The 13,350-nt window shown below is 39.4% G+C and overlaps 1 protein-coding gene across 1 annotated transcript in view; it reads right to left on the bottom strand.

Annotated features, from left to right (window-relative positions):
- The window catches only part of Styx (serine/threonine/tyrosine interacting protein), a 36,608-nt gene that overhangs the window by 4,414 nt on the left and 18,844 nt on the right, over window positions 1-13,350 (bottom strand). Inside the window, exons 5-10 of the mRNA XM_036198902.1 lie at window positions 8,632-8,692; window positions 8,098-8,134; window positions 7,478-7,517; window positions 7,353-7,403; window positions 5,233-5,305; window positions 1,711-1,804 (exon numbers count right to left, since the gene is read on the bottom strand). Coding sequence (XP_036054795.1) covers window positions 1,711-1,804; window positions 5,233-5,305; window positions 7,353-7,403; window positions 7,478-7,517; window positions 8,098-8,134; window positions 8,632-8,692 — 356 coding nt within the window. The remainder of the gene's footprint in view (window positions 1-1,710; window positions 1,805-5,232; window positions 5,306-7,352; window positions 7,404-7,477; window positions 7,518-8,097; window positions 8,135-8,631; window positions 8,693-13,350) is intronic.

Below are 13,350 nucleotides of genomic sequence, written 5' to 3'. Positions count from 1 at the left end.
TCTTTGGCAAAACAAAAACATCATTACAAGTAAGAAAATAAATCAGACTACAATGTACAGAAAATACCAGGATAATCTGGTTGTGTTGACCAACTAGCCTTTGTTTAAAGTACTATTTGGAAGGAAGTGTGCTTTATAGATTCTGGCAAACATTTCAGTGTTAAAACAGTGATTGGAGAGAGGGTCAAGATTAAAGAGTCAAGGATAACTGGGAAGCTGAGCCCAAGAAAGGAACATCTGGCCTGAATGGTGTGTTCTGGACTTGTGCTTAAATGCCAGCTCAACAGTAGGCACATAACCTGCTCTAAACTTACAAGAACTGTTACAAATGAGCAGCAAGAACTTGGAAAAGAAGACAAAAAGTTGAGAGCTTGCTTAGACTGTTAACTATGAAATAAGTGGATAAGAGGAGAGAGCAAAGTAGTAGGTGGGTATGGTGGCACTTTAATTCCAGCACTTGGAAGGTAGAGGCAGTTCTCTGCTGGGCCATGTGGGTCCAGGAGACCAGACAGCTTGTCAGGCTCAGTAGCAAGTACTGTAACCCACTGGGCCATTTCACCAGTTAAGTTCCAGGTCAGCCTGGTCTACATAGCCAGTTTGGGGACAGCCAGTGCTACCTAATGAAACCCAGTCTCAGAACAACCACCAAGTGGAGGGACAGCCCAGCAGTTAGGAACACCAGCTGCTCATGCAGAGGACCGAGGTTTGATTCCTAGTATTTACTTGGTGGCTTATACCCACCTATAACTCCAGTTCTGGGATCTCCTGCCACCTTCTTACCTCTTCAGAAACTAGGCATGCACATGGTGCATATAAGTACATACATGCAGGCCAAACACTCACACATAAAATAAAAACTTAAAGCTTAAAATCAACAACAAAGGCCCAGGATAGTAGTAGTGAAAAACTGAGGTAGCTTGCATTAGGTAATACTGCTGAACTTGAAACAGTTTCATGCATAAATCATTTCTTTCATTTTGTTCTGAGGCAAGGTCTCATATGATCCTCCTGCCTCTGTCACCCAGTGCAGGATTATAGGTATATGCCACCTAACCAACAACCAGTTTTTTTTGTTGTTTGTTTGTTTTTTTGGTTTTTGGAGACAGAGTTTCTCTGTAGTTTTGGTGCCTGGATCTCGCTCTGCAGACCATGCTGGCCTCAAATTCACAGAGATCCACCTGCCCCTGCCTCCCGAGTGCTGGGATTACAGGCGTGCACCACCACCGCCCAGCTATTTTTTTTTTTTTTTAAGCTTTATTTATTATGCACACAATGCTGTCTGAATGTATGCATTGCAGGCCAGAAGAGGGCACTAGACCTCATTACAGATGCTTGTGAGCATTATGTCGTTGGCTGAGAATTGAACTCAGGTCCTCTGGAAGACCAGCTAGTGAGTGATCTTAACCACTGAGCCCCCAACAACCACATTTTTAGTGTCAGCCAAGTTATCCAGACTGTGCTTATTTTAATCTGTACAAGTTATACAACTTAACAGACTGAAAATTAAACCAAGTAGATATATGTTCTTCAAATGGCTATTATAAGTGGCTCTGTGTTATACTTTATGCACATCTGAGGTACCTATACTGTTTATTCAGCATTTCTAAACAACGTAGATTGCTCAGTAGTGCATTGAATGTTTATCAGATGCTTTTCTATTCCCCACCAGTACCTTTCTCTTCAGTTTTCTGAAAAAGAAAACACCCTTACCTGTGGTACCAGAATGAACAGATAAGGACCTTTCTATCTGGATTGGTGACATCATCTGTATTGTTAATTTTGCTAAGTAGATGGCTTCATATTCCTAAAAAAAGAAATACCTTAATTAGTTCAGACATACATTCATATTCTTAAATATCCAAACAATGATTAATGTGGACATTTGTATTCTTAGTTTACAGCCAAAGGGCTGGTACCATACTCTCACAAAAGGAATGAAGGTTCACAATTCCTACCTGGTAACTGTCGGTTACTGATAAATTAGAAATTCAGTAGTGCCAATAGCTCACTGCCAGACAGAATGTATCTTCTGCCACTGGGGCATTAGCTACAATGGTCTAATTCTATGTTAAAATAGTCCAAAGGGTAGAGGAACCTAAAACTTAAATCTGTATTCTTATTAAATGGTTCTAAGAATCAATAAAAACAAAATTCTCTTCCCTAGTTTTCCTTGAACAAACTGTCCCCCAGGGACTTCGAATTATTTAAGTGGGGACCACGCCTTCCTTCTGCAGTCTTCACCTATAACACCTCTGAAAGCAGATCAGCGGGATCTTATCTTCCTTTGTTAGATTTATTTCCTCATCCTCTGCATGCCTGAGTGCCCTAGTGTTCTGCCTTTGAAATGGTATTTGTTTGTTTGTTTTGGAGGCAGAGTCGCAAAGAACCCTGGCTGACTTCCAATGTGCCATTTGGTTGAGACTGGCCTTGATCTTCTGACCCTCCTTCCTCCTGGACTTACTGGTGTATGAGCATGGCAAATGCAACTATATCAAACACTCCTTTACTCTGCTTCTGGAATCTGAACCTGAAGCCCAGTCCATGCTAGCAAGCTAGGTCAGAAGCAGGCCACTACTAGCTATATTCCAGTCTGAACTCTTCATCCACTCCTTACACACAGGAGTCTGTCTCCTGATTACATGCGTGGAACTATGTACTTCCTCTCTATTCTTTCTAACTCTGATAGAATCAAATTCTCAGAGGCTAGGAGCGTAGCACTTGTCTAGCATGTACAAGGTTATCAGTTTAATGCTCTGCACCAAAAAACCAAATTAAAAAACCCCGACTCTTGATTTTACTCTGCAAATCACCCCTTATTTCCTCTCTCAACAGTGATGAGCCATCTTGGAGTTGTTCAATCAAAAGACAGATTCATCTTTATCCTCACCCCCTCAGAACCTATATTCATCAAGGATCAAGTCCTGCCAGCTAGCAACACTTTCAAATAAACCCAGTATCTCATGTCTTTACCACTTTTGTTTAAACCAATCTTTTTGTATTTTATTATTCTTGTCTGTATGTACATGCATGTGGCAGCAGACTTGCTACAGCACACATGTGGAGGATAGAGTACAAATGTGTGGAGCTGGTTCTCTTTTACCTTTACAGGGATTTCAGGGATCAGGATCATGGCCTTAGGCTTGTACTGTAAGGTAGCAAGTGCCTTTTCTCACTAAACCATCTCACCAGCTCCCAGGATTCTCTCTGGACTTCTCTTAATTCCTTTAAACTGGGGTTGGGGATTTAGCTCAGTGGTAGAGTGCTTGCCTAGCAAGCACAAGGCCCTGAGTTCGATCCTCAGCTCCACACACACACATCATCATCATCATCATCATCATCATCATCATCATCATCATCATCATAATAATTCCTTTAAACTGGTCTACTTGCTTCTGGCATTTCCCTCAATTTTCTCTATTGTCTACATTGAAGATATTAGCCAGAATGACCAGATTTTCTCATAAGAAAGCACTTCTCTACTTGAGTGTCAACTATGGCAGGAAGGTTTTTACCAGCACCACCACAAACCCAAGAGTACCAAGGTGGGTGGTTGGAAATATGGCTCATCGATCAGGAGTACTGTCTGCCTTCAGAGGACTGGAGGTTCAGTTCTTAGCACCAAAACGGTGGCTTACAGCCATCTGTAACCCAGTCCCAAGGCATCCTAGGGCACCAGGAACATACACATAAAAAAGTAACACATTGCACTGAAATGGTATGATGACTCCAAGGTCGTTATGTAATACAATACCTTCAGCTCTACTGCAGTCTTAGGAGACCACCATTGTATATGTGGCCCATTATGCATGGAAACATTTTTGTGATCAGTGACTGTGCATTACAAAAATATGCTCAAGATATATTATCTTTTAAACACATTTATTCAGATATACTTAATTTCTATATATAATTAATTTTTTACACACACTCTATATATTTGTGGACAGTCTTTGCTATGCAGCCCTGGATGCCCTGACTTACTATGTAGACCAGTCTGACCTTAACCTGCAGTGATCCTCCTGCATATGACCTCACACTTGGTTTCTTCAAGATATATTATTAAAAGGACTTAATTTACATCTGATTCTTACACACTGCTAAATTTTTATTTCGTTTATCATATTATATCCTACTTTTTCAAGTACAACAATGTGCTGTAAAATGAATGTTTTCATACAAGGCCAAAAAAAAAAAAGAAACTTCGTATGTATCAGATTTAGCAAGACCTGAGACCCATCAGGGCGGTGGTGACACACGCCTTTAATCCCAGCTCTCGAGAGGCAGAGGCAGGTGAGTCTCCACAAAAAACAAAACAAACCAAACAAACAAACATAAAACAAAATAAAAAAGCTGATATACTTAGCATGTAGTGACTACCTTTAATCTTGAAGTTTTCTGTACTGTAAAAGTGGTATGTGTATGTGAAGCTGGGCGGTGGTGGTGCATGCCTTTAATCCCAGCACTCTGGAGGCATAGGCAGGTGGATCTCTGTGAGTTCGAAGTCAGCTTCGTCTACAGAGCGAGATCCATGATAGGTACCAAAACTACATGGAAAAACCCTGTCTCTAAAAAAAGAGGGTGGTGGTGGTGGGGTCATCACATTTTCTACCCTGTATATAATTTTGCTTTGCTTTTATTTATTCATTTAAATTGACTGACTGGGAAGGAACACATTTGCAGTGTTTGTGAAGGTCAGAGGACAATTTGGTTCTTTTGCTGTACTAGCACCTCAACCTTCTAAGCCATCTCCCCAGTCTTTCTCCACATAGCCCTGGCTATTGTAGAACTTGCTCTGTAGACCAGGCTGGGCTCAAACTCAGAGATCTGCTTGCCTCTACCTCCTGAAAGCTGGGATTAAAGGTATGGGCCACTACTGCCCAGCCTCTACCTTATATTCAACAACACACTTTTAACCCATTTTCTTAATAATTTCAACTACAGCCCAGGCTTGCCTAGAATTTCATAACAATCCTCTAGGCTCAGTCTCTTGAGCGCTGGGATTACAGACATGAGCTACCAGGGCTAGTTTAAGAAAAAAAATACTTTTAAGGGATGAGAACCTATCTCAAAAAACCCAAACCAAAAGAAACCATTTAAGTAAAGAAGCAAACTGGAATAATCATCAATTTAGTCAGATTATAGTAACATCAAGTATTTACAAAGTAAATTCTACACCAAAGATATATAGACAAGCCATTTTAATCCTTAAAGAGACTAGACATAGTTCATTACCTGGAGTTGGTGGACAAATCCAGCATTAGGATTAATACAAAATCTCCTTTCCTGGACATAAGCAAATGCATCTCTGAAAACAGAGAAATTAGATTAATGTAAGGGAACTAATTCATGAAATAATCTAATATTTTTCCATTAAGAATTTGAAATTTCTCCTAAGGCTGGGGAAAGAGCTCTGTAGCATCTTAGCCATGCAAGGGCCTGGGTTCAATCCCCAATATAGCTGGAAAAAAAAAACCCACAACATTGAAAATCACCTAAAATATTTGCCAAAGTAGGAAATCATAGTCATACAGTTTAATACTATAAAGAGGTGATATAGTGTAGTGGACAGAAGCTAAACCAACTAAATTCACAGTTCCTAGGCTCACCACCTATCACAGGGAAGTTGCTCAGCTTTTTCTCAATGGTAAAATAGGTATTATAATGCTGACTTTGGAGGACTACTGTGAAGGTGAGAGAAGTGTAAAGCACTTTGTGCACATAGCATACCTGTCACATGCTCCAAAATTAAATGAGTAATGAACTCCTTTGTTTGTAAGGCTTACATGTGATATCTAGTAGTAAGCACAACGGAATCAAGAGATTATGGATATTACTGATTCCAAATAATAAAGGTAACATCAAATATAGTCTATTGATGCATGTTAAATATTTTTTCAAGTACTTTGTATTCAAATCTTTAAAACCTTTTATCAACATTTTTGACAATTTCACACATGAATACAATCTCCCCTACCTCCTATCACCTTCCCATCACTATCAACCCACCCCATTCTACTCTGGGGCTCTGGACCCTGCCTCTTCAGTCAACCAGTCCCTTTCAGGGAGTACCTGCAGGAAAGCTAAAGCAAACAACTCAACAGCTTCAGGAAGTCCCTGAAACTGATCAGACTCACTAACTCCTAGCTCCAAAGAGTAAAGACTGTTGAGAGTCACTCTCAGACAAGTGAAGCTGCAAAGACTCTCATATAAGACAAGCTGTCTTGAAGAATCAGATAAGCCTTGAGCTACCTGAAAGAAATTTACACACAAGGACAGTCACAAAGGAAGTACAATCTCCGACCTTCACAATGTTCCAGATTCTCAGCTTTTGTGAGCTGTCACCCAGGCTGGGGTGGGCTTTGGTGATGCAGCTGTCTTTGGTTCATTTTTGCTTCTGTAAGTAACCCCTCACCCATATTTCTGTCAGTAAAATTCACTGGTTCACCAAGTTGGGTTATGGTGATATTCATATTTTGATCTGTTATGGGCTTCATATCTAAGGTGAGTAGATGTGTGTTGCATCTTCACAGGAATAATCTTGTCATACAACCTTTAATGTGTGACCCTGAGTTGGAACTATGTATTGGAGCCTGGTGGAGCATTAATGGGTATATAACTGAAAGCAATGTTTTCCACTCTCCTTAAATCTATCAGAGACAATTACTTAAAAAAATTTGTATATGAGAGCTTTGCTTATATCACATATGTGTGTATGTGGTGTCTCCAGGAGGCCAGAAAAGTGTTCCAACCCCTTGAAACTGTCAATAGACAGTTGTAAGCCACCTCATAGTGCTGGGCACTGAACCCGGGTCCTCAGTCATTTCTATAGTTCAAAGAGGTAAATACTTTTCAGTTTGAAAGTGATATAGAGCTGACAGGATTCCCAGCTTTCCTAAGACTAGCTTGGTTTTTGTTATAAGGTCCTAAATCTTTAAAAATCTATGTACTATGATTGTAAAAGATGGGAGCTACAGACAATTTCTAATTAATTTTTCATTCAGTTCTTAATAAGAGTGGGACTTAAGGTATTTTTTTTCTTAGACACAGTCTCGATTTGTAGCCTTGGATATGCAGGCCAGGCTATGGCTTAAATTTACAGAACCCCTTTACTTTAGTCTGCTGAGTATTTTGACTACAGGCATATTCTACCACACCTAGTATATATGAAGTGAAATAAAGTAAACACCAAAATTTGTATCCAGAGTTTTAAAACTGAAACTAAATAGTTCCCTACTGGCAAGTAGTTTTCCAGTTTTGACTAATCAATTATGACTATATTAAAAAAAGAAATACTTAGCTGTAAAAGCCCAACTATTTCTATGAGGTCCATTTCAGTGAAGGTGCTTACTTACCTGTACTTCATCCCGAATGTCTCCATGATGTATGCAATAACAAAGGCCGCACTGAAGACAGAGAAACAATTAGAAAATAAAGCTCACAACTAAACTTAAAAGACAAAGATTAGCTACCTTCATACCTTCTGGAGATACCTGCATTCCCATGGACAAGAACTTTTCCTGAAAAAGTTTAAAAAATAGTTAATTATCTGAAAAAAAAAAAACAGAGTTCAGGCACAAAATATACTAAAACCACATTATAAGGCTGCAGTGAATCTTCCTTAAATATTCTGTATCATGTACATGTCACTTAACTATTAATTTATTTTTTATTATTATTTATTTTAATTATGTAGAGACTACAACAGATAGAGAGCAATTGAAAGTAGTTCAGTGGAAACTTTAAAAAAGCATAACAAGATAAGAGTATTGGGACACATTGAAAATTGTCTACCATATAAAAACAGAATCTCCCTATGCTACATTTTGAAAACATGATCAACTAAAGGATAACAAGCACCAATGCCTGGAGACGGGCTCCACAGTTAAGAGCAGTGCAGCTCTTGCAGAAGACCTAGTTTGAGTCTCGGCACCCACATGGCAGCTTAAACTGTCTGTACCCCAGTTCCAGGGGATAAAGTGACCTCTTCCAGCCTCTGTAGGCACCAGGCACACATGTAGTGCACATACATACATGTAGGCAAAATACTCATACACATAAAATAAATAAAACTTTAATAACAGAAAAACTATTTTTTACCTCCATTTTGTAAGCTTCCATCAATAAACTCTTTAGTCTGAGGGCAAGAGACAAGACGGTCTAGTGAAACACGTAGAGTAAGATAAACATGTAATACAGTAGAACAGAAAGAGGCTGAGTTTAAAAGATTCAAGTTTAATGTCAGCCTGAGTTACAGAGCAATACCTAATCTTTAAAAACAAAACTCTTGGGCTGGCAAGATGGCTCAGCAGGTAAAAGTACCTACCGCCAAGACCAATGACCCGAGGTCCATCCTAGGACACGTGGTGGAAAGAACAGACTCCCAAAATCTGTCCTCTGATCTTCATATGCACACCATATGCACAACAATAGTGTTCATGCATGAGCACACACACATAAAATGTAATACAATTAAAAAAAAACCTCAGTGATACTTCTAAAGTTTAAGTAATTCACTTTCTTATTAAAGTAAACTTATATTTTTTTCAGCCATAATGACATAAAAGTAGTTTAAGAATCTAAGTTAATAGGCCTTAATCATAAGTTTTAAGATGTTAAAATACTTATACCTACCATAGGGAAAAAACGTATTATGTTTTCAACTGGATTATCTGCAATATCCAAAACTAAATATCTGAAAACAAAATATTTATGGTAAGTATACTCAGATAAATCACATAAAAACTTGATGTTTTAAAACCAAAATAACATCTTATCTCTTTATTATAAAAAGGATAAATTATAATCAATTATATTTCTAATGACCTTCATGCAAGCAACTCATGTATGTGAGGTCTGTGTATTAACAATTTGACTTTTTTTTTTTTTAATTGGTTTTTTTGAGACAGGGTTTCTGTGTGTAGTTTTGGTTCCTGTCCTGGATCTTGCTCTGCAGACCATGATGCAGCCTCGAACTCACAGTGATCCGCCTGGCTCTGCCTCCCGAGTACTGGGATTAAAGGCGTGCACCACTACTGCCCAGCTAGTTTGACTTTTTTAAAAAAAATATTTTATGTTCACTGGTGTTTTGCCATGGGTGTTGGGTCTCTGGAACTAAAGTTACAGACAGTTGTGAGCTGCCATGTGGGTGCTGGGACTTGAACCAGGACCTCTGGAAGAGCAGTCAGTGCTCTTTAACCACTGAGCCAGCCCCCAGTTTGACTTTTTAAGCTATCCTGTGAGCTCCACTTTTCTGTATATTTTTAATGTGTAAAGTTTTGTGATTTCTTTGAGAATTTCATACATGTATACAGTATATTTAGAGCATTATCATCCTGTCCCCCCATACACCTCCCAAATAGAGACTCCACATCCTTCTCCAAACTTTCCACTTTTAAAACAAAACAAAACAAAACAAAACAAAACAAACACTTATTTCTTTTTTCCCTTTCATTTCCTTTTCTCTCTATGTATCCCTGACTGTCCTGGAAATTTGCCTCCCCAGTGCCAGGATTAAAGATGTATACTATGCCTGGTCTGATAATTATTCTTTAAAAAGACTTTATTATGTGTATAAGTGTTCTGGCTGCATGTATGTATGTCACCACATGCATGCCTGGTACTCGAGACGGCCAGTAAGAGCACTTCAAAGTGAAATTATGATGGTTGTGAGCCACCATGTGGGTCTGGGAATCAAACCCAGGCCCTCTGCAAGGGTGGTCAGTGCTCCTAGCCACTGGGCCATCTCTCCAGCCTCTGGTAATTTTCTGATAATCACAAAAAGTGCAAAATAATGTTTAAAGTATCACATTTCTAAGGATTGTACCATAGATTTATGTTGTCTGAGGACATTTAAAGCCTTGCAACACAGCACCTGAATTTCAGTATAAAATGTTTACCTAGTTAAAACAAACATCATAAAGAAAGCAGTAAAGAGAACCTCGAAAGGAGCTAGATGCTTATTCAGGTGCATATACTCCTCATTCCCATTTCCCATTTCTCTCTGAAGAGCAGAAGACGGTTCTCTAGAGTTCTGAAGGTGTTCCTTGCGCCTGAAGGTTCAAGGACATTTCAGAGGAAGTCTAATGTTTGACTGAGGGAGAGGAGCAAAACAACAAAATGGTGAGGTGGCTCAGACCTGTAGTTGCAGCATTTGGTGGTGGGGGTGGGGTGGGGGGTAAGGCAGCAAGACTGCTGAGTTCTAGGCCAGCCTGAGCTACTGAGATCCCAGTTTCAAAAAACAAAACAAGGGGCAGAGGGATGATTTAGCAGTGAAGAGTATGTGTTGCTCTTTTGAAGGACCTGAGTTCGAGTCCCAGCACTTAACATCAGGTAGCACACATCTGCCTCCAAACTTCAACTCCGGGGAAACTGATGCCAATGGCCTCCAAGGGCACCCACACTCACATGCACACACCCCATATCTACACATAATTCAAAATAATACATTTTTTTTTTAAAAGTCTGGCGAACACTGAGTCAACCATTCATCTTCAGTAAAGCAAAAAACAGATAAGAGAATTCTTATCCTGGGATTTCATGCTAGAAAACAATGTGGTGCCACCATCATACTATGTTTAGTATATTTTACAAAAAACTTCTAAATTCAACCTATCCAACATTACTTGTTTAAGGACAAAACTGTAGCTAAATTATGAAATCAGTATTATAAATCATTTCAGCTTTTAACAATATGTGTTTTCTATGACCTTTTAGAGGTAACAACTTCAAACAATTCAGGTCTTAACAGAGAGATGTTGAGGCTCAGGATTAAGGGAAGCCCATGTACAAACTAAAGGGTCTGTCAACATCGGGGACCTGCAGTACTCAATGGTCTATGGTGCCATTTCCAACATCAGCAACCAGCACAACTATCAACCTCCGAAAACCCCATGGAAAGTCAGGGGAAAACGTCTACGTTACAAGGATTTCCCAGGATTATAGAAGGACAGAGGACTGAACAGCCTTCTTGCTGCTGTTCTGTTCTTCCCAGGCTCACCCTAACCCTAACACAATTGCCCCCTGAAAACAGGAGGAAGGCAGCACCATCTACACCCAAGTTGCAGACCCAGTGAATACCAGACAGAAGCCTTCAGAGGGAACACACCCAGCTCACAGCAGCCAGCACCTTCTACCATCCCTGACCCAAGTCAAAATCCATGCGTCACTTTAGTTCCCTGCCTGTTTTGGATCTTGCCATCAACACTTCCAACTCTAAAACTGCAGTAAGTCAGACATTTCCTGCATGCCTAAAAATTCAAGAAGCAGACATTCCTCACAATTATAAACAACTCTAAAATAAAATAAGAAAAAACAAAACATAAAAGTATTTAAAAATTTGGCTAGGTGTGGTGACCCATGCCTTTAAATGCAACACTCTGAGGCAGAGGAAGGTAGATTTCTGAGTTCAAGGACAGTCAGAGGTATGCAAAGAAACCTAAACCTTGTCGTGAGGAGGGATTTTTTTTTCTTTTAATTTCTGTAAGAGTACAGCACAATGCAGCAATACCCACTGACAGCTCCATGGGAGGCTGAGGCAGGAAGATAAATTTTGAGTCTAGCCTGGGCAGCATACTGACTTGCAGAAAGAAGGAAAAAAAAAAATCTAACCATGGAAAAGTTGTATAGGATGAAAAACAGATTCTTTACCATCTTGGACCATGATTTTCCCTTCTCAGAAGCAACTTCTCAAGTTTCGAGGGTGTTGATTCAGGACTTTTCAGTGTACATATAAGAATATATAAACTTGGGGCTGGAGAGATGGCTCAGCAGTTAGGAGCACTGGCTGCTCTTGCAGAGGACCTGGGTTTGATTCCCAGCACCAACAAGGCAGCTCAACAACTTCACACACATGGTGCACAGATATACACAAAGGCAAAACACCTATATGCATAAAGTATAAATATTTTAAATACTGAGACTATACATCTACATGTACCCTTCTTTGCTCTTGTAATCACTAAGATCAAAACCAATGTCTATTTCATTCCTGTTTAGTTACATAATATTCTAATAGATGCTCACACATTTGAGTGTCTTATGTATATATGTTACACTCATTTGTAGAACAAGCATTAAGATATTTTTAATATTTGGCTTGCATATTCCAGGTTTTAAAAAAAGGTATTTTTAACAAATACTTTTATATAGACACAGTATCTCTATAAAGATATTAAAGAAAACATTGGTAATAGCTATCTCCCAATAATCAGGGGGCTAATATACCTTTTATCTTTAGCATATGTAATATAATCTTTTACCAATCATCTGTCTTATGAATCAGTCTCAGTATGGTGCCCAGGCTGGCACTGAATTTATAATCTTCCTGCCTTAGCCTCCTGAGTGGTAGGATTATAGACATGTACCACTAAGCTCAACTTTATTTTTAAAATGAATCTAAAATAACAAATATTAAGACCATTAATTATTCAACTGCACTTATTAGAAGATAAATGATAAGCTGGGGCCAGGTGGCGGTGGCAGTGGCGGTGGCGGTGGTGGCGGTGGCGGTGGTGGAGGTGGTGGTGGTGGTGGTGGAGGTGGTGGAGGTGGTGGAGGTGGAGGTGGTGGTGGTGGTGGTGGCGGCGGGCGGCAGCGGCGCACCGCTGGGAGGCAGAGCCAGGCAGATCTCTGTGTGTTCAAGGTCAGCCTAGTCTACAGAGCAAGTTATAGGATAGCCAGGACTGTTATATAGAGAAATCCCGTCTCAAAAAATAATAAAAATAAAAAAATGAGGAAGCTAAAATTATATGAAAAAGTATTATAACTCCATTAGAGTAGAAACAAATTTCCATATTTTATAACATTTCCTTGATAGTGAAATGTAAACTGATCTATTGCACTGGAGGGCAATCTGCAACCTATTAAAATGTAATGTGCTCATATTCTTAGATACAACTCTACAAATTTACCCTATCAGTATATTCACGTATAAATTAAATGGCATGCACAAGGATAGTAATTAAATATTATATAGACAAATGACTATATAAGAAAACCTGCAAATACAGAAATATCCAATAAGACATTGATTAAAGTTGGGCATAGTGTACATACATATAATCCCATATAAACCCTTAGGAAGCTGAGCCAAGAGGGTCATTCATTTAAAATCAGCCTTGGCTACAACAAGATGCTACCTCAAAAAATTAAAAAAAGAAAAGAATGGGTAGGTTTGGGAGAGACTGGGGAGATGTCTCTGTGGGTAGTGCACCAGCCATGCAAGTGTGAGGACCTGAGTTCAAATTCCCAGAACCATAGAAAAAGTCGGGTGTGGGAGCTAGAGAAAAAGCTCAGTGGTTAAGTGAACCGGCTGCTCTTCCAGAGGACTAAGGTTTGATTCCCAGTATCCAC

This window comes from Onychomys torridus, chromosome 9, assembly GCF_903995425.1.
Source record: "Onychomys torridus chromosome 9, mOncTor1.1, whole genome shotgun sequence".
In the NCBI taxonomy this organism is placed as follows: Eukaryota; Metazoa; Chordata; class Mammalia; order Rodentia; family Cricetidae; genus Onychomys; species Onychomys torridus.
The sequence above is the reverse complement of the archived record's forward strand: the minus strand, read 5'-3'. Positions and strand labels throughout refer to the sequence as shown.